The following is a 21955-nucleotide window of genomic DNA, read 5'->3' as shown; positions in this document are numbered from 1 at the left end:
CGGTGTGCAGAAAGTTTCATTTTTGGGGTTCATCTTTTCCCCTTCTACTATCGAGATGGATCCGGTTAAGGTTCAGGCCATCCAGGATTGGACTCAGCCGACATCTCTAAAAAGTCTGCAGAAATTCCTGGGCTTTGCTAATTTTTATCGTCGCTTCATCTGTAATTTTTCTAGCATTGCCAGACCATTGACCGATTTGACCAAGAAGGGTGCTGATTTGGTTAATTGGTCTTCTGCTGCCGTGGAAGCTTTTCAGGAGTTGAAGCGTCGTTTTTGCTGTGCCCCTGTGTTGTGTCAACCTGATGTTTCTCTTCCGTTCCAGGTCGAGGTTGATGCTTCTGAGATTGGTGCAGGGGCGGTTTTGTCACAGAGAGGTTCTGGTTGCTCAGTGTTTAAACCATGTGCTTTCTTTTCCAGGAAATTTTCTGCTGCTGAGCGTAATTATGATGTGGGCAACCGAGAGTTGCTGGCCATGAAGTGGGCATTCGAGGAGTGGCGTCATTGGCTTGAGGGTGCTAAGCATCGCGTGGTGGTATTGACTGATCATAAGAACTTGACTTATCTCGAGTCTGCCAAGCGCTTGAATCCTAGACAGGCCCGTTGGTCGTTATTTTTTGCTCGTTTTGATTTTGTGATTTCATACCTTCCGGGCTCTAAAAATGTGAAGGCGGATGCTCTGTCTAGGAGTTTTGTGCCCGACTCTCCGGGGTTATCTGAGCCGGCGAGTATCCTCAAGGAAGGAGTCATTGTGTCTGCCATCTCCCCTGATTTGCGGAGAGTGTTGCAGAAATTTCAGGCTAATAAACCTGATCGTTGTCCGGCCGAGAAACTGTTCGTCCCTGATAGGTGGACTAGTAAAGTTATCTCTGAACTTCATTGTTCGGTGCTGGCCGGTCATCCAGGAATCTTTGGTACCAGGGAGTTGGTTGCTAGATCCTTCTGGTGGCCATCTCTGTCACGGGATGTGCGTGCTTTTGTGCAGTCCTGTGGAATTTGTGCTAGGGCTAAGCCCTGCTGTTCACGTGCCAGTGGGTTGCTTTTGCCCTTGCCGGTCCCGAAGAGGCCTTGGACACATATTTCGATGGATTTCATTTCTGACCTTCCCGTTTCTCAAAAAATGTCGGTCATTTGGGTGGTCTGTGATCGCTTTTCTAAAATGGTCCATCTGGTGCCCTTGGTTAAATTGCCTTCCTCCTCTGATTTGGTGCCTTTGTTCTTCCAGCATGTGGTTCGTTTACATGGTATTCCTGAGAATATTGTTTCTGACAGAGGTTCCCAGTTTGTCTCGAGGTTCTGGCGAGCCTTTTGTGGTAGGATGGGCATTGACCTATCTTTCTCCTCGGCCTTCCATCCTCAGACTAATGGCCAGACCGAACGAACCAATCAGACCTTGGAAACATATCTGAGATGTTTTGTTTCCGCTGACCAGGATGATTGGGTGTCATTTTTGCCGTTGGCTGAGTTCGCCCTTAATAATCGGGCCAGCTCGGCTACCTTGGTCTCTCCATTTTTCTGCAATTCTGGGTTCCATCCTCGTTTCTCTTCAGGACAGGTTGAGTCTTCGGACTGTCCTGGTGTGGATTCTGTGGTGGACAGGTTGCAGCAGATCTGGACTCAGGTAGTGGACAATTTGACCTTGTCCCAGGAGAAGGCTCAGCTTTTCGCTAATCGCAGACGCCGTGTGGGACCCCGACTTCGTGTTGGGGATTTGGTTTGGTTATCTTCTCGTCATATTCCTATGAAGGTTTCCTCTCCTAAATTTAAACCTCGTTTTATTGGTCCGTATAGGATTTCTGAGATTCTCAATCCGGTGTCTTTTCGTCTGACCCTCCCAGACTCCTTTTCCATACATAATGTATTCCATAGGTCGTTGTTGAGGAGATACGTGGCACCTATGGTTCCATCTGTGGAGCCTCCTGCCCCTGTTTTGGTGGAGGGGGAATTGGAGTATATTGTGGAGAAGATTTTGGATTCTCGTGTCTCTAGACGGAAACTCCAGTATCTGGTCAAATGGAAGGGTTATGCTCAGGAAGATAATTCCTGGGTTTTTGCCTCTGATGTCCATGCCCCAGATCTTGTTCGTGCCTTTCATGTGGCTCATCCTGGTCGGCCTGGGGGTTCTGGTGAGGGTTCGGTGACCCCTCCTCAAGGGGGGGGTACTGTTGTGAATTCTGTGGCTGAGTTCACTTCTGTGGTCACAAGTGGTATTGCAGTCTCTGGGCTTCCTCCCTCAGGTGTTTTGGTGAGCTCGTTGGCTGCCTTGCTATTTAGCTCCACCTGAGTCTGTCTTCCTTGCTCCTTGTCAATGTTCCAGTGTTGGATCTGAGCTACTGCATCTTTCCTTGGGCCTGCTGCTCTGCTAGATAAGTGCTTCTAGTTTGTTTTCTGTTTTTTTCTGTCCAGCTTGCTATTGTCTTTTGCTGGAAGCTCTGAGAAGCAGAGGGGTGCACCGCCGTGCTGTTAGTTCGGCACGGTGGGTCTTTTTGCCCCTTTGCGTGGTTTTCGTTTTAGGGTTTTTTGTAGACTGCATAGTTCTCTTTGCTATCCTCGCTCTGTCTAGAATATCGGGCCTCACTTTGCTGAATCTATTTCATTCCTACGTTTGTCTTTTCATCTTGCTAACAGTCATTATATGTGGGGGGCTGCCTATTCCTTTGGGGTATTTCTCTGAGGTAAGTCAGGCTTGTATTTCTATCTTCAGGCTAGTCAGCTCCTCAGGCAGTGCCGAGTTGCATAGGTAGTTGTTAGGCGCAATCCACTGCTGCTTATAGTTGTGTGAGGATAGATCAGGTACTGCAGTCTACAGAGATTCCACGTCTCAGAGCTCGTCCTATTGTTTTTGGTTATTGCCAGATCTCTGTATGTGCGCTGATTACTGCACGCTGTGTTGCCTGATTGCCAGCCATAACAGCCACCTTTTGATGCGCTTACAGCTTCAAGTCGCTTGGGGTATGTCTCTAACAGTTTTGTACATCGAGATAATGAAATTCTTGCCCATTCTTCCTTGGCAAACAGCTCGAGCTCAGTGAGGTTTGATGGAGATCGTTTGTGAACAGCAGTTTTCAGCTCTTTCCACAGATTCTCGATTGGATTGAGGTCTGGACTTTGACTTGGCCATTCTAACACCTGTATACGTTTATTTGTGGTCCATTCCATTGTAGATTTTGCTTTATGTTTGGGATCATTGTCTTGTTGGAAGACAAATCTCCGTCCCAGTCTCAGGTCTTTTGCAGACTCCAACAGGTTTTCTTCAATAATGGTTACTGTATTTGGCTCCATAGATGTTCCCGTTAATTTTAACCACCTTCCCTGTCCCTGCTGAAGAAAAGCAGGCTCAAACCATGATGCTGGCACCACCATGTTTGACAGTTGGGATGGTGTGTTCATGGTGATGAGCTGTTTTGCCTTTACGCCAAACATATCATATGGCATTGTTGCCAAAAAGTTCGATTTTGGCTTCATCTGACCAAAGCACATTCTTCCACATGTTTGGTGTCTCCCAGGTGGCTTGTTGCAAACTTTAAACGACACTTTTTATGGATATCTTTGAGAAATGGGTTTCTTCTTGCCACTCTTCCATAAAGGCCAGATTTGTGCAGTGTACGACTAATTGTTGTCCTATGGACAGACTGTCCCACCTCAGCTGTAGATTTCTGCAGTTCATCCAGAGTGATCATGGGCCTCTTGGCTGCATCTCCGATCAGTCTTCTCCTTGTTTGAGATGAAAGTTTAGAGAGACAGCCAGGTCTTGGTAGATTTGCAGTGGTATGATACTCGTTCCATTTCAATATGATCGCTTGCACAGTGCTCTTTGGGATGTTTAAAGTTTTGGGAATCATTTTGTATCCAAATCTAGCTTTAAACTTCTTCACAACAGTATCACGGACCTGCCTGTTGTGTTCCTTGGACTTTATGATGCTCTCTGTGCTTCAAACAGAACCCTGAGACTATCACAGAGCAGGTGCATTTATACGGAGACTTGATTACACACAGGTGGATTATATTTATCATCATTAGGCATTTAGGACAACATTGGATCATTCAGAGATCCACAATGAACTTCTGGAGTGAGTTTGCTGCACTGAAAGTAAAGGGGCCAAATAATATTGCACCCCCGGCTTTTCAGTTTTTGAATTTCCACAAAAATTTAAAATAACCGATAAGTTTCGATCAACTTCACAATTGTGTTCCACTTGTTGTTGATTCTTCAACAAAAATTTACATTTGGTATCTTTATGTTTGAAGCATGATATGTGGGAAAAGGTTGAAAAGTTCCAGGGAGCAGAATACTTTTGCAAGGCACTGTAATTTCCTGGAACAATTTCAAGGCTGCCAATACTTTCAGCTACCACGGTAAGTATTGATTTCTATCTTTGAATTGTAAGGGAACAATTCCTATTTGTCAGCTTGAGTATTTATAAGTAAATCAGAATAAAGCACTGACTTGAATTAAATGAATCCTGGCTCATTCCAATGTTTATTCCCATGCATACATGTTATCATTTATTTATTACTGTTTTTGGAATTTCTTTTACCATTAGAAGGATTGTCTAGTCAAAAAGAAAAGTTCCTCAGGCATTTGGAACTGCAAAAAATAGTACCCATCTGGATCCATCGGAGGTCAGTATATGCATGGTCTGCACTGACACAGGAAGAAGAGACATCACCGTTTTACCAGCAGTGGGACCGCTGCTGCCTTTGATTGCCTTCAGTTTTCTGGTGATGAGAACAGCGCATCTTAAAATGTTTATCTGATGACGCACTTCTTAGGTCACCTTATCGCTGCAGCTAATCACAGGCCACAACAGTCTTGCTGGAATATTACATTTTCTTTTTCCTGTTTTACTCCAGACCTCTGAGCGCCTCTCGCTGGACCATGTGGGTGCCAGTAGGTGCCTATAAGTACAGTACTTTGTTATTCACAGTTCCAAGTTCCTGAGGAGCTTTGCTTTTCGTCCGACCAATCCATTTACTAGCTCAATATACTGAAATCTCTTTTGTCTCAGATTTCTTCAGGTGGCAGGGTTCTCACAATAACAACTGCACAGGCCAGAGATTCTGGGAAATATACATGCGTGGCACTTAATGCAGCTGGAGAGCAACAAAAGGATTTTGATTTATCTGTGTTTGGTAAGTTTGTGAGCTTGAGTTTAGCTTTAATTCCCTAAACTGCACAAAGTTATGGACCTGAGTGCAGGATACAACATAGGCACTATGAGTGCACTGAATATAATCCATAAATCTGCTGTAAATAATGAATGGCTTCTGGGCTTGGATCTGCTTGATCACATAGGGTGACTGCAGATTTTATCAAAAGACTGAACAATTGTTTTAAGGGGAACCTTGGATCTGCTTGATCACATAGGGTGACTGCAGATTTTATCAAAAGACTGAACAATTGTTTTAAGGGGAACCTGGCAGCCGAATAATTCTGTGCTATCCATGGGAAGCATGTATTAGGCACTGGCTGCATGATTTCAGCCATATATTCTTAACTTTGAAACCCTGCGGCATTTCAAAGAAAGAAAATCATACAGTAGATTAAAAGTGGCCGAGGACTGAGCTACAAGAGAGATTAGTCAGACAGGTGGGTCTCCAGCAGCTTCTCTCTGTCCACTGCCCTGGAGTCACAGGTGCCTCCCTCCTTGTCTGTGTACGGAGCTACCTGCCATTCTAGCGCAGAGGGTGGGGAGAAATTGCTGGGGAACTGCCTGTCCGACTAGTCTCCCATGCGACTCTGTCCCTGGCGGATGTTTTTCTCTTTAAGAGTTAACTACAGCTAAAATTGTGCAGAGAGTATATGACACAGGCTGCCTGTGGATTAGGCAGGATGTATCAGTTAGGAGGTTCCCTTTAAGTGCCCCTGTTAACCAGACGTACAGTAGAGATGAGCGAATTTGTTCGGATTTGGGTCCGAATACGATCGACAGCTAATATTGTTTTTGCAATATTTGCCGAACACAGCCGAACGTTAATCGAGTCAATGGGAGCAGAAATTACTGAATATGTTCGGAACCGATCATCAAACATACATTCAGCACAAATGAGGTACCAATATGGCACGAATATGGCAAATTCAGATTCGGTGACCGAATCCAAACAAATTCGCTGAAATCTAGCCAGACGCTCTTCCGCTGAGCAGCTTAAGAAGTGTAACAATATATATCTGGGTTGTCATTAGGAGGTGCACACATAGTTTCCTAACAGTAAGTTCTCTCTAGTGGCAGATTCAGGCACACAGAATTACAGTTTATAACTGGATAATTGCATGAAGGGAATCAATAATAGGTAGATACACTTTTTTGTAGTAGCCAATCCCAATTAATGGACTGCTCTGGGGAATAAATAATAGTGCTTAAAATAACAAATAAACACCAACAAGCAGAGACCAGAAGGGCTTAGGAAATGCCTACATGAGGCATATGTGGAATTACGGGTTGGAGCATTATTTCTTTCTTTTTATTGGTTTAAGGTTTCCAAAGTATAATTTTGGTAGTACACCCCTTCATCCACTTCACCATCTTAACCACAGTTTTGATTGAGCTCAATGTTAAATATGCTTATTTCCTATATTTATTTAATCAGGACTCTTTACCAGATGCAATACTCTAAAGAAAATGTCATGATATTTCTCATAAAAAATTTAGTGGTTTATTGGATTGTCCACCAAAAAGAATAATTGCAGCAAAACATAAAATAGGTGAAATAGTTACAAAGAGATTGTCCATTTGTCCATATCAGAGTTTGTTCCCCATCTTTCTGAGCTTCTGAATAGAAAATGGCATCTGTCTCTGTCATGGAGCATGCTAGAAACCATCGAGAAGCACCTGGTTAACTCACACACCAGCTGTTCATTTCTCTGAAGTCTGTGTGAGAGTGAAAAAGAAGCCCCCAAGTGACAGCCCCTCCCTCCTGTGAGTTGTAGACATATATATGTGCCATAGAGCACGTGTTCTCTCTATATGGTGCTAACTTTTACTCTGAGCTAAATATACAGGAATAGCATATGTAATGTCAGCGAAAGGCAATGTACTCAGTACAGAATTGAGAATAAGAATAAGTCAGTAATCAATAATTAATATTTAACACCCAACTTAGGGACTGAGAGAAGGATTTATCTGTTCTTCATTATCACAGCTCATACAAAGAGAACCTGTCTCAAGCTCAGATGGAGCCAGTATTTGCTCTTATTTTATTCTCACTGCTTTCCCAAATATTAATTTTTTATGATGATTTTAAATCAACCATATGGCTACAGAGACTTTGGCCATTTTATTTAGTGCAAATTTTTATGGTCTTTACATGGGGGTGTGTTCTGCAAGGTAATAATGCAGACCACCCTAAAGACACACCCCCAGAGAATCCTGTGAACGACGCCCCCTTGGTAAACACCAGAGAAATCAGCACAATATAAAAGAACCACCTGGCGGATGAAAAAAGAAAGAAATTGTCACAGTCAGGAGAGCAGCATTAATAAAATAAAAGCAAAAACTGGTGACTTATGACCAAGAAATGGGTTCTCTTTAAATGGAAAAAAAGCTGCTTCTAACCAGTCACGTTTACATTTATGTGTAGAAAGCTGGCAACTAGCTGTATGAAGAAAAGAATGTCTTCATCTCTGTCGTGGGCACTCATGCACTTGGATTCCCCCACTGTGCAAACCCCCTTCTGTTTGAGTTTAATCTGTATTTAAGTCTCTGCTTGAGTTTAGTCTTAAATATCAGATTCTTTACTTCTCATAACTTTTTATGATTTTATTGCTTCCATCCTAGACGGGCATGACGTACTGTAATACAACGTGGTATTTATCATTTTAGGTTTTTGAAATGTGTCTTTCTTTTGCTGTAGTGCCTCCCAACATCATGGGTGAAGAGCAAAATGTATCAGTCCTACAGAACGAAACACTTGTACTCATATGTGAAAGCAACGCCGTGCCCCCTCCTGTGCTGACCTGGTATAAAGAATGGCTGCCTCTGCTGACCCGGCCTGGAGCTCACATATATGAGAATGGGAGCATGCTACAAGTAAGCCAATGCTTTGTACTAGTTCTGATTAGGGTTGAGCGACTTTTACTTTTTTAGGGTCGAGTCAGGTTTCGCGAAACCCGACTATCTCTAAAGTCGAGTCGAGTGAAATCGGCCGATTATGGCGAAAAGTCGGGGATCGACCGAAACACGAAACCCAATGCAAAGTCAATGGTTTTTTCTCTCTCTCTCTCTCTCTCGCGTACCGCATGGCCGACCCCACACAGGGATCGGGTCGGGTTTCATGAAACCCGACTTTGCCAAAAGTCGGCGACTTTTGAGAATGAACGATCCGTTTCGCTCAACCCTAGTTCTGATGATTATCTTTGTTATTCAGAGTATACCTACCCAGCTATATATTTATACAGTATAACATTATTATTTTATACAGTGTAACATTATAGTATGGACAGTGGCGTAGGAAGGGGGGTGCGGGGGGGGCGGGCCGCCCCGGGCGGCACAATGTGGGGGCGGCTATCAGCACGGCTGCGCGCACTCATTCTCTGCTCCTTCCTCCCAGCATTATGAGGACTGGAGCAGAGCGCTGGCAGTGCGCGCGGCCGTGCAGAGTTGCTGGCTGCAGTGTAGCAGGGGCACACAGTCACACACGCTGTGACTCACCCCCGCACCTGCAGTCAGCAGCAGAAGCTCCGATCCCGCCCCTCCAGCAGCGTCACAGCTCTCACAATGTGAAGAGCCATGGAGGGGCGGGGCTAAATGTCGGGGGCGGAGCCACGGACAAGCAGGAAGAAGAGGCAGAAGGAAATATGAAAATCAGAGCGGGAGACAGAAAAGATGTGAGAACAGAGACAGAAAACAACAGAGAGGCAAGACACAGGTGAGAAGTATATATGTATGTATATATATATATATATATATATATATTACATCATTGTCTAAGGGTCACATTTCCGTCTTTCTGTCTGTCCTTCTGTCTTTCTTTCTTTCACGGATATTCATTGGTCGCGGCCTCTGTCTGTCGTCGCTGATTGGTCTCGGCAGCTGCCTGTCATGGCTGCCGCGACCAATCAGCGACGGGCACAGTCCGATTAGTCCCTCCGCTGCAGTCAGTGCCCGGCGCCTGCTCTATACTCCCCACAATCAGCGCCCGCTCCATAATCCCCTCCAGTCACCACTCACACAGGGTTAATAGCAGCGGTAACGGGCCGCGGTGTAACGCACTCTGTTACCGCTGCTATTAACTCTGTGTGTCCCCAACTATTTACTATTGATGCTGCCTATGCAGCATCAATAGTAAAAATATGTCATGTTAAAAATAATAAAAAAATGAAAAAACCTGCTATACTCACCCTCCATCGCCTTTCCCGCTCCTCGCAACGCTCCAGTGCCCGCTCCATGCAAGCGGCAGCTTCCGGTGCCAAGGATGGTATGTGAGAAGGACCTGCCATGACGTCACGATCATGTGACCGCAACGTCATCACAGGTCCTGCGCTCATACCAACCCTGGGACTGGAAGCTGCCTCGTGCGATACAGGGCCAGAATTCATCGGAGGGTGAGTATATGTTTATTTTTTATTTTAAGTCTGTATACTACATGGCTCTGTGCTGTATACTCCATCACTGGGCAATATACTACGTGGCTGGGCAATATACTACGTGACTGGGCAATATACTACGTGGCTGGGCAATATACTACGTGGCTGGGCAATATGCTACATGGCTGTGTTATATACTACGTGGCTGTGTTATATACTACGTGGCTGTGCTATACACTATGTGGGCTGTGTTATACACTACGTGGCTGTGCTATATGCTACGTGGGCTGTGTTATATGCTATGTGGCTATGCTATATTTCTCTGCTGTATCTGCATCATGAATCATGCTATGTGTTAAAGGGGGGGCCCACTGAGACTCTTTCGCCCGGGGCCCTCTAAAACCGTGGCCGGCGCTGCAGCTGTTTAACGCTATTGACGTGCGGGCCCGCGCCCGTACGTCAATAGTTAACAACAGCCACCAGCCATTTGGAGGCTGGCAGCTGAAGTCGGCCGCAGCGCACACGTCGACGGCTTCTGACGTCATTGTCAGTCGCCGGCGAGTGCACGCTTCAGCTGCGTGGAGAGAGCAGGAGCGCGGTCAGGTAAGCAGAACTTGTTTTTTTTTTTTGCAGACCCTATCATGTGTGTTGCCCTATTTTTGGTAACCTTTGTGTGTATTGAGCCGAGGGGGGGGGGGGCGCCAAACTCGGGAGCAGCCCCGGGCGGCAAAAGCTCTAGCTACGCCCCTGAGTATGGAACATATTACACTATCAGCCACCTTATACAATGCAACAATTAGTATTGAGCCAGCAAAATATGTTTTTAGTTCAGCAGCCTTCAGGATTGGGAGGTCAGAGGATGAGAATAGACGATAATACACGCAATAGCAGAAGTAGCTGTAGAATGTACAAGCACAGCCATTACCACCATCAATGATGAGGCAGATAAATACCCGTTGCCAGAAGACATGGCAGTATGTCATATGTGTGTTGCATGAAACATTGCAGGAATCATTGTATATGTTGGTTTATTACTCCTATCACACATTATGTTTTACAGATTAAGGATGCTCAGGTAAAAGATGCTGGTCGATATTCTTGCGAGGCTGCTAATGTCGCTGGAAAAACTGAAAAAAACTTTAATGTGAATGTTTTGGGTACGATATTTTAGCTTTTGCCTTATTTTAAACAAATTGAAAACTAATTTTTGGAGGGTTATTTGAGATTACAAGAAAGGGTCAGCTCTCAAGTCTTTCCCTCAAATTGATATACTATCACATCCTAATTTAGGATTTCTTTCTGCAATAGGACATATTCAATGATAACCGATAATTCACAGGTCTGCAAAAAATTTTTTTCAAGAGCTGTTTTGGTTATTCCACGGAATCTTTATGTTTTTAAGTGCACTGAATCCGAAAATGACCTCCGTTTTGTTATAGGACATCATGTTTTCTGACAATTTAAGTAACTATGGGAATGGAGGAAATGCACGTTCAAACTCATCAGGCAACCTAAAGCTTGAAATGCTTTCAGCATTCGTCCGACGATTTTTTTGTAGTCAGAGTCTTGTATATCTTCAATGCATTTACGTGAATTAATTAATAGTAATTTTGACTTTCAAAACCCTAGGATAAAAAAGAATACCAAAAATTGAGAAAAATATACTAAATTCGAAGAGAATTTTGCATTTTGTCGCAAATCCTGACGTCCAGGATTTATTTCAATTTTTTTTTTCGTTTTCAGCACACCAAGATACATGGAAATTAGATGAAAATAATCAAACAGCTTGTTAGTCGCAGACCTGTGATATGCCCCCCACATCAAATTGTCACAGTCGAGCTGTGTTAGTTTCTCTGATCCTAACCATGGAACCTCTGAAATGTTGCAGCCTTGAGAGAGGAGTGGCGAGCCACATCCAGCTTTAAGAGAGGGTGGCGAGCCACATCTAGCTTTATGAGAGGGTGGCGAGCCACATCCAGCTTTAAGAGAGGGTGGCGAGCCACATCCAGCTTTAAGAGAGAGTGGCGAGCCACTTCTAGCTTTAAGAGAGGGTGGCGAGCAACATCCAGCTTTAAGAGAGGGTGGCCAGCCACATCCAGCTTTAAGAGGGTGGCGATCCACATCCAGCTCCTGCCCCACTCACAGTAGTGGCACCCAGAGCCCACTACTACCAGTATAATGACAGCCAAAGCTTTTCCACTAAAATCACACCAAGGCAGTATGCCAAGCTCCAGTATTTCCTATCTTTCCCCATTCAGATCTGCTCCTCTGTGCAGAGCTACACACAAATGTCACCATCTAGCGATCTACTTTTAGCTGTTTGCTACATCTGATGCTAATGCACCTAGCTTGCAGACAGTCACAAAGTACTCATCATGGACCAGCGAGCCACAAGTGGCTTTTGAGCTACAGGTTGGGGACCCCGAACCTACTGGGTCAGAGGAGATTAGTATACCTATTAAAATAAAAGGTGAGATTATGTTCAATAAAGATTAAAGGGAATCTGTCAGTAGGACTTACCCTAATAAGCCATCTATATGGGCATGGAGGTCACAGCAATCTGAGCAAATTGATACATTGATATCAAATATGTAAATGAGCTGTTCAGGACTGTGGGCCGGACCCTCATCTGCATGTGACTCTGCCTCCACAGATTATTATAAGTGAAAGGAGGAGTTACCAGAGCAAGACAAATAATTAACACAGAACTTTGTTTCCTTACAAACACATTTGCTGCAGCTCTCACATCTCTGCTCAATTATAACATTATTACAACCCTGCCTGTGAGATGGAAGCTGAGAGGAACCTGCAGATGTGTGAGGTATAATCACTCACAGCTCTGCAGTGAGATCAGGAGAGCACAAAGCCGCCATTACACATCACACTGGTAACTCACTGGTAACTCCACTTTCATGTAAAATAAGGTGAAGCAGATGTCCTTCCAGCTGCACAGTGCTTAAGCTCTTGCTGTGTCCTGAAATATTACTTACATGTCTAATATCTACTAACTCTTAGTGCCCCCAAAGATCAAAAGTTCGGCAGAAGAAAGAGTTGTTACTGTCATTGAAGGATCACTCATAAGTCTCGTGTGTGATTCCAGCGGGATTCCAGCTCCTGCACTCACTTGGACAAAAAAAGGTCAGTACGTACATTACGTGTCAGACTACTTCCAGTTATGTAGCTTTATCTTTCAGTGTTTTCTGTACTAGTCTTCGGTGATATTTATTGTGGATCTCTTGCTTGAAGCCTTCCCAGAGAAATAACATGTAGCCCATAGCAAACATTCAAGTAGTGCTCAGCGGAATAGTAGCAATGGTCATTGGTGCGGTTCAAACTCTATGCATTGCATACATCGGCCGCTGGCGGGCCAAATGGCAGCTGATTGGTGAGGATCCACCCCCAATCACATATATATGGCTTATCCTACAGATATGTTGTTTCAACCGCTTTCATGTTTTACCCCATAGTGTCTAGATTTGAAGCTTCTTATCAAGGATAAACCTTTTGGGCTTTCTGTATCTGAACATATATGCTAGCCACCTTAGGGAGAGACCCAAGTTGGGCTAAATGTAGCGGGACGAAAGAGACCGAAAAGCCCTCTACTTAAAGGAAATACATAGTGGATGCTTTCCTGAAACGGAAAGTACTTGCAAGCAGCATAATACAAAGAATAGCAGGTTTACCCAGAATCCTTTGCAGTAGGCGGAGCTATGCAAATCATCTCTTTCCACCCCAGTCTAATCCACCGCGCTTGGAACCACCAAGCGTGCAATGCTGCGGATTAGTTTCTAAAGTCTTTGTATTATGCTGCTTGCAAGTACTTTCCGTTTCAGGAAAGCATCCACTATGTATCTGAACACTATATTCTGTTATTTGTTTGGTTTTTTGAACTGCAATAATAGAGCAGAAGTGATGCCATGATGGTATCATCAGAGCCTTACCCAGCTTTGGTGTTTTCAGGTATTCCACTGAATCCAGAGGACTCGGGCCGCATTCGATATCTTTCTGGAGGTCGTCACCTTCAGATATCAATGGCTGTAAAGACTGATGAAGCCGAATATACTTGTACTGCTATAAACACCGCCGGGATTGCGACAAGGCAGTACAATGTGACAGTTTATGGTAAATGATACAATAGTAATATTATCCTTAGTAATCTTTACAAGTCAATTATCTTGAAATACTCAAAGCAAAATAAATTCCACCAGTAACAAAATCCAGCACATATTTCATACATTACAAAATAGAAAATGAAATGACAATGCGGAAATGAGCAGGGCGGTCTCTCAGTGACAATGAATGAATGTTCAATGTATGTTAGTGCAGCAGAAATAATAGTAATGTTTTCCAAAGGCCCCGTGCATATAGCGTATTACAGGACATACCCCTATTCTTTCTCTCAGCAGGATTTACACACAATTCAGCAGAAAAATCTCCATTTGCCTTAGATTGAAGTGTCAGGAGTGCAGAGTTATGGTGTGGCCTGTAGACTTCTGTGGATGGCATACAACAGCTCTGGGAAAATCAGAAACCACAGATCAATAGTCACAGAGACTTTGTATATCTGTTTTTCCAGAGGTTACACGTTATACAGTAAAACATACAGTGGATATAAAAAGTCTACACACCCCTGCTAAAATGCAAGGTTTATGTCATCTAAAAATTATATTAAGAGGAATCATTTGAGAACTTTTTCTGCCTTTAATGTAATCAATAATAATCTGTGCAAATCCATGGAGAACCAAATCAAAATCATTTTGAGGAAGTAAAAAAACTACCTTATTTTTTGGTGTATAAGATGACTGGGCATATAAGACGACCCCCAACTTTTCGGGGATCATCTTATACACCGGGTGTCGTCTTATACGGCGTGCGCAGGGAGCGGTCCTGGATGGTTACCAGGGTCTGGAGGAGAGGAGACTCTCCTTCAGGCTCTGGGATCCATATTTGTGTAAAAAAAAGGAATAAAAATAAAAAAATATGTATATACTTACCTTCTGACGGCCCCCTGAGTTCTCTCCGCGATGCATGCGGCGGCTTCCGTTCCCAGGGATGCATTGCATGCCGCGAAGGACCTTTGTGACGTCACGGCGCGTCTTTCCAGACAGCAGCATATCTATTTCTCTTGCGGAGACACTAGTGTGTCCACAAGATAAATGTCACCCATACAATCTATTGGGTGCAGTGATTCTGCACGGTTCAGTGATCACATGCAGAATCACTGGCGTTTAATAGCCGGCAGCGCTTAGGAGGCAGCAGACATGTGCTATATCCAAAGCGCTGCCAATTCCTGATCGTCTGCACATGCAGGGTTCTCCTCGCCCACATGTGTGTTTTCCAAGGAATTAAAAGCTTTCTAGTGTTAAGATTCTTGTGAATTTATTAGCTGCAAATCAAAGTCAGCAAAGTGAAATTTGAAAAGATTCGCTCGTCTATAACCTCTAGTGATAATGTTCTGCTGATAAAAAGTTACCTTTTTAAAAATACAGCAATTGTCTAAGGTAGTGCCCCTGTTACAGCATGCTGCTCTCAGATTAGGATGCAAAAACCTGGTAGATCAGAACCGGATTTATATTATTGCAGTTTATGCATTGAAATATTGTTAGTGTGAATAATATGTTTATTTTGTTACAGTACGTCCTACTATATCTGAAAGTGGAAAAGTTCCCATTGAAATTGCAAAAATTCAAGGAAGCAATTTAACTCTTGAATGTGACTCCAGTGGAGACCCAGTACCCCTGCTAACCTGGCTGAGAGACGGTACTCCTGTGCTTAATGGAGATGGGTTCAGACTCCTAAACAATGGAAGACAGTTTCATTTAGAAAACATTCAGCTTTTACACTCTGGCCATTATGTGTGTGTAGCAGTAAATGTGGCAGGACAAGCTGACAAAAAGTATAACTTGAGAGTGCTTGGTAAGTGACTTTAAATATTGCTTTTCTTGAGATAAGATTTTTAAAGCACCACTCCAACATTTTGTTTTTTTTTTCAACACTGAAGTGGTGCTTCTACTATAAGTTCCTTGTCCCAGTCTCATACTTACCCTCTGCTGTCTTCACCTTTTTTCAGCATCATTCCGGTCCCACAACACCATCTTGTGACCGCAACTTCTGACTGACCAGAAGTCAGATGTTATGTTACAAGTTTTCAATGCAAGTCTATGAGAGCCAGTCTGAAGCCCTCATAGACCTGTATTGAGTTGTGATCTCCGGCTCGCTGCAGCAAACACTGGAGTGATCCTGACGGTCACAAACTGCCGGAGACCGAAGGGAGCTGCGGCAATAAAAGAGGAACACGGCAGCAGGTAAGTATGAGAGTAGGATCAGTGACCTTACATTAGAAGCACCGCTCCAGTGGTAAAATAAAAAAATCCACTAACTGGTGCTTTAACAAAATATCAGGTCTTTGTTTCAGGCCTTTGAAGTACTGCTAGACAAATATAACTATACTAGATGGTGGCCTGATTCTAACGCATCGGGTATTCTAGAATATGTATTTATGTATGCATATAGCAGCCACATAGTATATAGCACAGGCCACGTAGTATATAGGCACCATGTAGTATATAGCAGACAAATACTACGTGGCCTGTGCTATATACTATGTGGCTGCTATATACATACATGTTGTAGAATACCCGAAGCGTTAATACAGGCCACGCAATAAATAACAGTGGCCACACAGCATATAACACAGCCACGTACTATATAACACAGCCCATGCAGTATATAGCAGCCACACAGTATGTAACACAGGCGACGTAGTATATAACACAGGTCACACAGTATATAACACTGGCCATGTAATATATAGCACAGCCCACGCAGTATATAGCAGCCACGTAGTATATAACACTGCCCACACAGTATTTAGCAGTGTGGGCACCATATCCCTGTTAAAAAAAATAATTAAAATAAAAAATAGTTATATACTCACCCCTGGGATCCACCGAAGCTCCGGCGATACGCGCGCGCCTGCCGCCATCTTCCGTTCCCAGGATGCATTGCGAAATTACCCAGATGATTTGGCGGTCTCACGAGACCGCTAAGTCTTCTGGGTAATTTTGCAATGCATCGCCGGGAACGGAAGATGGCGGAAGGCGCGTGCGGCTCGCCGGACTACGGAGGGTGAGAATAGCAGGTTTTTTGTTTTTTTTATTATTTTTAACGTTACATTTTTTTACTATTGATGCCGCATAGGCAGCATCAATAGTAAAAAGTTGGGGACACACAGGGTTAATAGCAGCGGTTACGGAGTGCGTTACCCACGGCATAACGCGGTCCGTTACCGCCGGCATTAACCCTGTATTAGCAGTAACCAGAGGGGAGTATGCGGACACCGGGCACTGACTGCGGGGAGTAAGGAGCGGCCATTTTCTTCTGGACTGTGCCCGTCGCTGATTGGTCGTGGCTGTTTTGCCGCGACCAATCAGCGACTTGGATTTTCATGACAGACAGAGGCCGTGACGAATGAATATCCATGACAGACAGAAAGACAGACAGACAGACGGAAGTGACCCTTAGACAATTATATAGTAGAAGTATGTTTAAAGGGGTTGCCCAAGATATTATTTTACTTGTTCCTAACCTTGCCCTCACCAGTATTAGTAGTCTTAAAATATACTTGTAATAGCAAGTAGACGGTGGCCCGATTCTAACGCATCGGGTATTCTAGAATATGCATGTCCACGTAGTATATTGCCCAGCCATGTAGTATATTGCCCAGCGACATAGTATATTGCCCAGTCACGTACTATATTGCCCAGTCACGTACTATATTGCCAAGCCACGTAGTATATTGCCAAGCCACATAGTATATTGCCCAGTCACGTAGTATATTGCCCAGTGACGTAGTATATTGCCCAGCGACATAGTATATTGCCCAGCCACATAATATATTGCACAGCGACATAGTATACAGCACAGGGCCACGTAGTATACAGCACAGACATGTAGTATATTGGCCAGTCCCACGTAGTATATAGCAGCCATGTAGTATATAGTACTGCCCACATAGTATATAGCAGCCATGTAGTATATAGTACTGCCCACATAGTATATAGCAGCCATGTAGTATATAGTACTGTCCACGTAGTATATAGTACTGCCCACATAGTATATAGCAGCCATGTAGTATATAGTACTGCCCACGTAGTATATAGCAGCTATGTAGTATATAGTACTGTCCACGTAGTATATAGCAGCCATGTAGTATATAGTACTGCCCACGTAGTAAATAGCAGCCATGTAGTATATAGTACTGTCCACGTAGTATATAGCAGCCATGTAGCCCACGCAGTATTTAGCAGTGTGGGCACATATCCCTGTTAAAAAAAAGAAATAAAATAAAAAATAGTTACATACTCACCCCTGGGATCCAACGGCGCTGTGGCGATGGGCGCGCGGCTGCCGCCATCTTCCGTTCCCAGGATGCATTGCGAAATTACCCAGAAGACTTAGCGGTCTCGCGAGACCGCTAAGTCTTCTGGGTAATTTCGCAATGCATCGCTGGGAATGGAAGATGGCGGCAGGCGCGAGCGGCTCGGCGGACTGCGGAGGGTGAGTATAGCAGGTTTTTTGTTTTTTTTATTATTGTTAACATTACATTTTTTTACTATTGATGCCGCATAGGCAGCATCAACGGTAAAAAGTTGGGGACACTCAGGGTTAATAGCGGCGGTAATGGATTGCTTTACCCGCGTCATAACGCGGTCCGTTACCACCGGCATTAACCCTATGTTAGCGGTGGCTGGACGGGAGTATGCGGGCACCAGGCAGTGACTGCGGGGAGTAAGGAGCGGCCAGTTTCTTCCGGACTGTGCCCGTCGCTGATTGGTCGTGGCTGTTTTGACGCGACCAATCAGCGACTTGGATTTCCTTGACAGACAGAGTCCGCGACCAATGAATATCCGTGACAGAAAGAAGGACAGACAGAAAGACGGAAGTGACCCTTAGATAATTATATAGTAGATGGTAGCCCAGTCTGCTATGTGGGCTGGTCATGGGGGCTGTGACTTCAGTAGGATGGCGAGGAGCCAAAAGACCACATTGTCTGATTTCACGTACTCCTGCACTGATTAGAAGCATGTCTCCTTCATATTAAACAGTTCAGGTTTCTGTTAGCTGTCCAGAGGTTAAAGTGTGCTGCTTAGTGTCTCTGAAGCCTCTCTGCTTGGATGATCTCAGCTGTGCAGTATTGGGCATTCCCCTCTGCTACATATACTTGCCTCATACTGCCTGGTGTGGAGTGGAGGAGTCGGTTGTGGGTAGATGCATTTGGAGTAGAGGCGTTTGGAGTATTGTTCTGTGTTGCTTGGACGTTCGGCTGTTTGCAAATTCTCGACAGTTATAGGGCAGATTCAGGAGTTCAGCACGGTACGTGGCCCCAGCGTCTTCACCATCAGAAGTAATCAGGGTAGCAGGGATAGTTAGGGTGCCCCTAGTGTTAGGGATCGGGAAGGAGCCCATGTCCCAAGGTAATCTGACAACAGAGTAATGACAGTATACTAATAATATATTTGCATTTTAAGTCCCCCCAGATTTTTTGGGAAGATTTCAGGAGCATGAAAATATAAGCGTTCTAGAAAGAAATCCAGTGACTCTAACGTGTGAAGTCTCAGGCATTCCTCCACCTAAAATAACGTGGTACAAAGATGACTATCCTATTACTTCTGATCAAAATCTCCAACTTATGTCAGGTAAGTCAGGCTGCTCACCATTTACAAATACTCAGATGCCGAAAATATTGCATGCTATTCTGAACAACGGACAAGCAGTATTTGAATCAGTGTTTTTTGGGGGGTACGTAAGACTGATCTCTTTTTATTACATGTTTTTGGTGACATAAACTGACCAAAAAACAGCAATTCTATCATGTCAGTGCCTATTTTCATTTCATCATTCACCATATGGAAAAATATTTATGATATATTTATGATATATAATTGGTTAGGACAGTTACATATGAAGTGTTACCAAATATGATAATTTTTTTATATTTTTCAGATTTTGTATTTTTTTTAACTCCCACCTAAACCATTAACTCTGTCTTACCTTTATATAAACCACCTAATCATGTTTCATATCATATAGGCTTCACTTGGTTCTGGTGAATCCATATACAAACAAGCCTCAGTGGTCCATCATTCATCATTTGCTATTCTGCTTTAAAAGTTTGAAATAAAAAAAAGTACATTTAGCAATACAAATATCTGTCTTTTTAGGCAGATAATCCTGGTAGAGAGGCAAAAAATAATTTCTCTGCATTTATTTTCATGCCTTAGGGGGTATGATCCTGCGCTTTTTACATACTGCACTTTCGGATGCAGGAAGATATCGCTGTGTAGTTTCAAATGCTGCTGGGGAGAAAAGCAAAAACTTCCAACTAAGTGTACTAGGTAAATGATTTGTTTCATCATATGGGGGAGATGCCTTCTGGACCTCACATTCTGTTATTTTCCAACAAGATTATCATTTTTAATAGTTAGTGATGCTATAAACTTCTTTTTTCCAAATTGAATATTCTGCGCTTTTTCTTTTGCCATTCCCATTACTGTGTTTTTATGAAGTCTACACATCCAGCACATTCCACCCAGACAGGCAAGACGATTTTCTGTGCATTTTATCGTCATTGAACCAGCACTTTTCTATATTGTGTATCTTCTTATTTAGTGCCACCAAGATTTACGGGAAATACTCTGGAAGACGTAAAGGTAAAAGAGAAAAGTGATGTAACTCTTTCATGTGAAGTAACAGGTAATACTATATTACTACATCTTATTCTTATAGTTTTTCATTACACAGTTGTATAATTCCAACCTGTTTTATTGCTATGAAGCTCCAAGGAAGAGCATAAAACTCAGATGAGACAGAAACCCCCCGAAAATCTCTACTGGCTTCAATATTGCAATCACAAGAAATCCCCTGATCAACGCCCCATCGCTAGTAATGTAATAACAGAGGCCTGGGCACCTGTAGTTAACATAAGATTATTATATTCCAAAAATCATCTAAGCTTTATTTAATCCCCAAGGCATTTTTCTTTTTTTTTTTTTTCTTCTTCACCTTTTTCCAAAAGCCATGGCAATGTTATTTTTCTGTTGGCATAACCATATGGGAGCTTGTTTTTTGTGACGTGAGATGTAGTTTTTAATCACGCTATTCATTTTACCATTGAATGTACTGGAGAACAGACAAAAAAATCCAAGTGCAGTGAAATGATGAAAAAAAACTAAATTCTGTTATATTTTTGTGGGTGGGTTCTTTTTACAGCTTTAATTACCGGTATATGGTAAAAATAACCTGTCAATATAATTCTCCAGGTCACTATAATTATGGCGATACCAAACTTGATTTTTTTTTATATATTTGAGTTGTGAAGAAAAATTCCGAAGATTGTTAAAAAAATTGTTGTTTGTTGTTTGTCGCCTTTTCCTAGACATGTAATGTTTTTAACCTTCCATTGTTGGAGCTGTGTGAGAGCTGTTTTTGCATGACAGGCTCCATCACATCCGTATTACGTGAATATTATACCTTTCATTGCTGTTAGAGATAAATCCACCATGTGGAGATGGGGTGGCGTGCCTCGGCTAGGTTCACACTTGCGTTGTGCAGTCCGTTCAACAAATCCGTTAAACGGACTGCACTAATGCAAGTGCTGACTTTGGCACTGCGCTAGCGCAGATGGAGCATTGCGTCTCGGGTCCGTCACTCAATGACGGCACATCGCTAGCGCACACCCATTGTGGGCGTGCGCTAGCGATGCGTTCACCATTGCAAGTAATGGCGGCGTTAACGGACTACGTTACACCCCGTTATGCCGCGGTGTAACATAGTCCGTTAAACGGGTTCACACAACGCAGTGAGAACCCAGCCAATAAAATGGGCACCACGTACTGCAGTACAGGGCAGTGCAGTGTGCATGGAGGCTAACACTGAAACCAGACAGTAGAAGTCAGAGAAGCCATACTCTATCATTCTGCCCACAATTCTTCTTTTTATACATCTACTAATGAATTCATAAATTATGTTCTGTGGCTCCTTTTAAAATATATGTGAATATGTCTTGAAATTTATGTTATCTCTACACTTTTACTCAGGGAATCCTGCACCACAGCTGACATGGGTAAAGTTCGGTCAGCCTTTGCATTTGGAAAGTCATCATATAGTCAGAAATGGAGGACAAACGTTTCAAATTAATGGTGCCATGGTGTCTGACACAGGAACATATGTTTGCATTGCTTCTAATTCAGCAGGCGATAAAAGCAGAAGGTTTCGCCTTAATGTTATGGGTGAGTATATTTTTGTTTTCATTCATTGTCATTAATCAGTTATAACGGAGAAGATCCATAGAATTCAGCCTCAGTCTAACAAAAGAAGCCCATTATTGATTATTGAGTGATCAAAGCGGTTACTTTGTGACTCCTTCCCAAAGGT

The 21955-nt window shown here is 43.3% G+C and overlaps 1 protein-coding gene across 1 annotated transcript in view; it reads left to right on the top strand.

The window, feature by feature from the left end:
• HMCN1 (hemicentin 1) overlaps positions 1–21955 on the top strand; it is a 733390-nt gene that overhangs the window by 294702 nt on the left and 416733 nt on the right. The window contains exons 40-49 of the mRNA XM_069737257.1: positions 5007–5130; positions 7849–8024; positions 10581–10677; positions 12536–12658; positions 13481–13642; positions 15155–15436; positions 19051–19218; positions 19804–19917; positions 20192–20275; positions 21619–21810. Coding sequence (XP_069593358.1) covers positions 5007–5130; positions 7849–8024; positions 10581–10677; positions 12536–12658; positions 13481–13642; positions 15155–15436; positions 19051–19218; positions 19804–19917; positions 20192–20275; positions 21619–21810 — 1522 coding nt within the window. The remainder of the gene's footprint in view (positions 1–5006; positions 5131–7848; positions 8025–10580; positions 10678–12535; positions 12659–13480; positions 13643–15154; positions 15437–19050; positions 19219–19803; positions 19918–20191; positions 20276–21618; positions 21811–21955) is intronic.

This window comes from Ranitomeya imitator, chromosome 8 (assembly GCF_032444005.1).
Source record: "Ranitomeya imitator isolate aRanImi1 chromosome 8, aRanImi1.pri, whole genome shotgun sequence".
In the NCBI taxonomy this organism is placed as follows: Eukaryota; Metazoa; Chordata; class Amphibia; order Anura; family Dendrobatidae; genus Ranitomeya; species Ranitomeya imitator.
The sequence above is the reverse complement of the archived record's forward strand: the minus strand, read 5'-3'. Positions and strand labels throughout refer to the sequence as shown.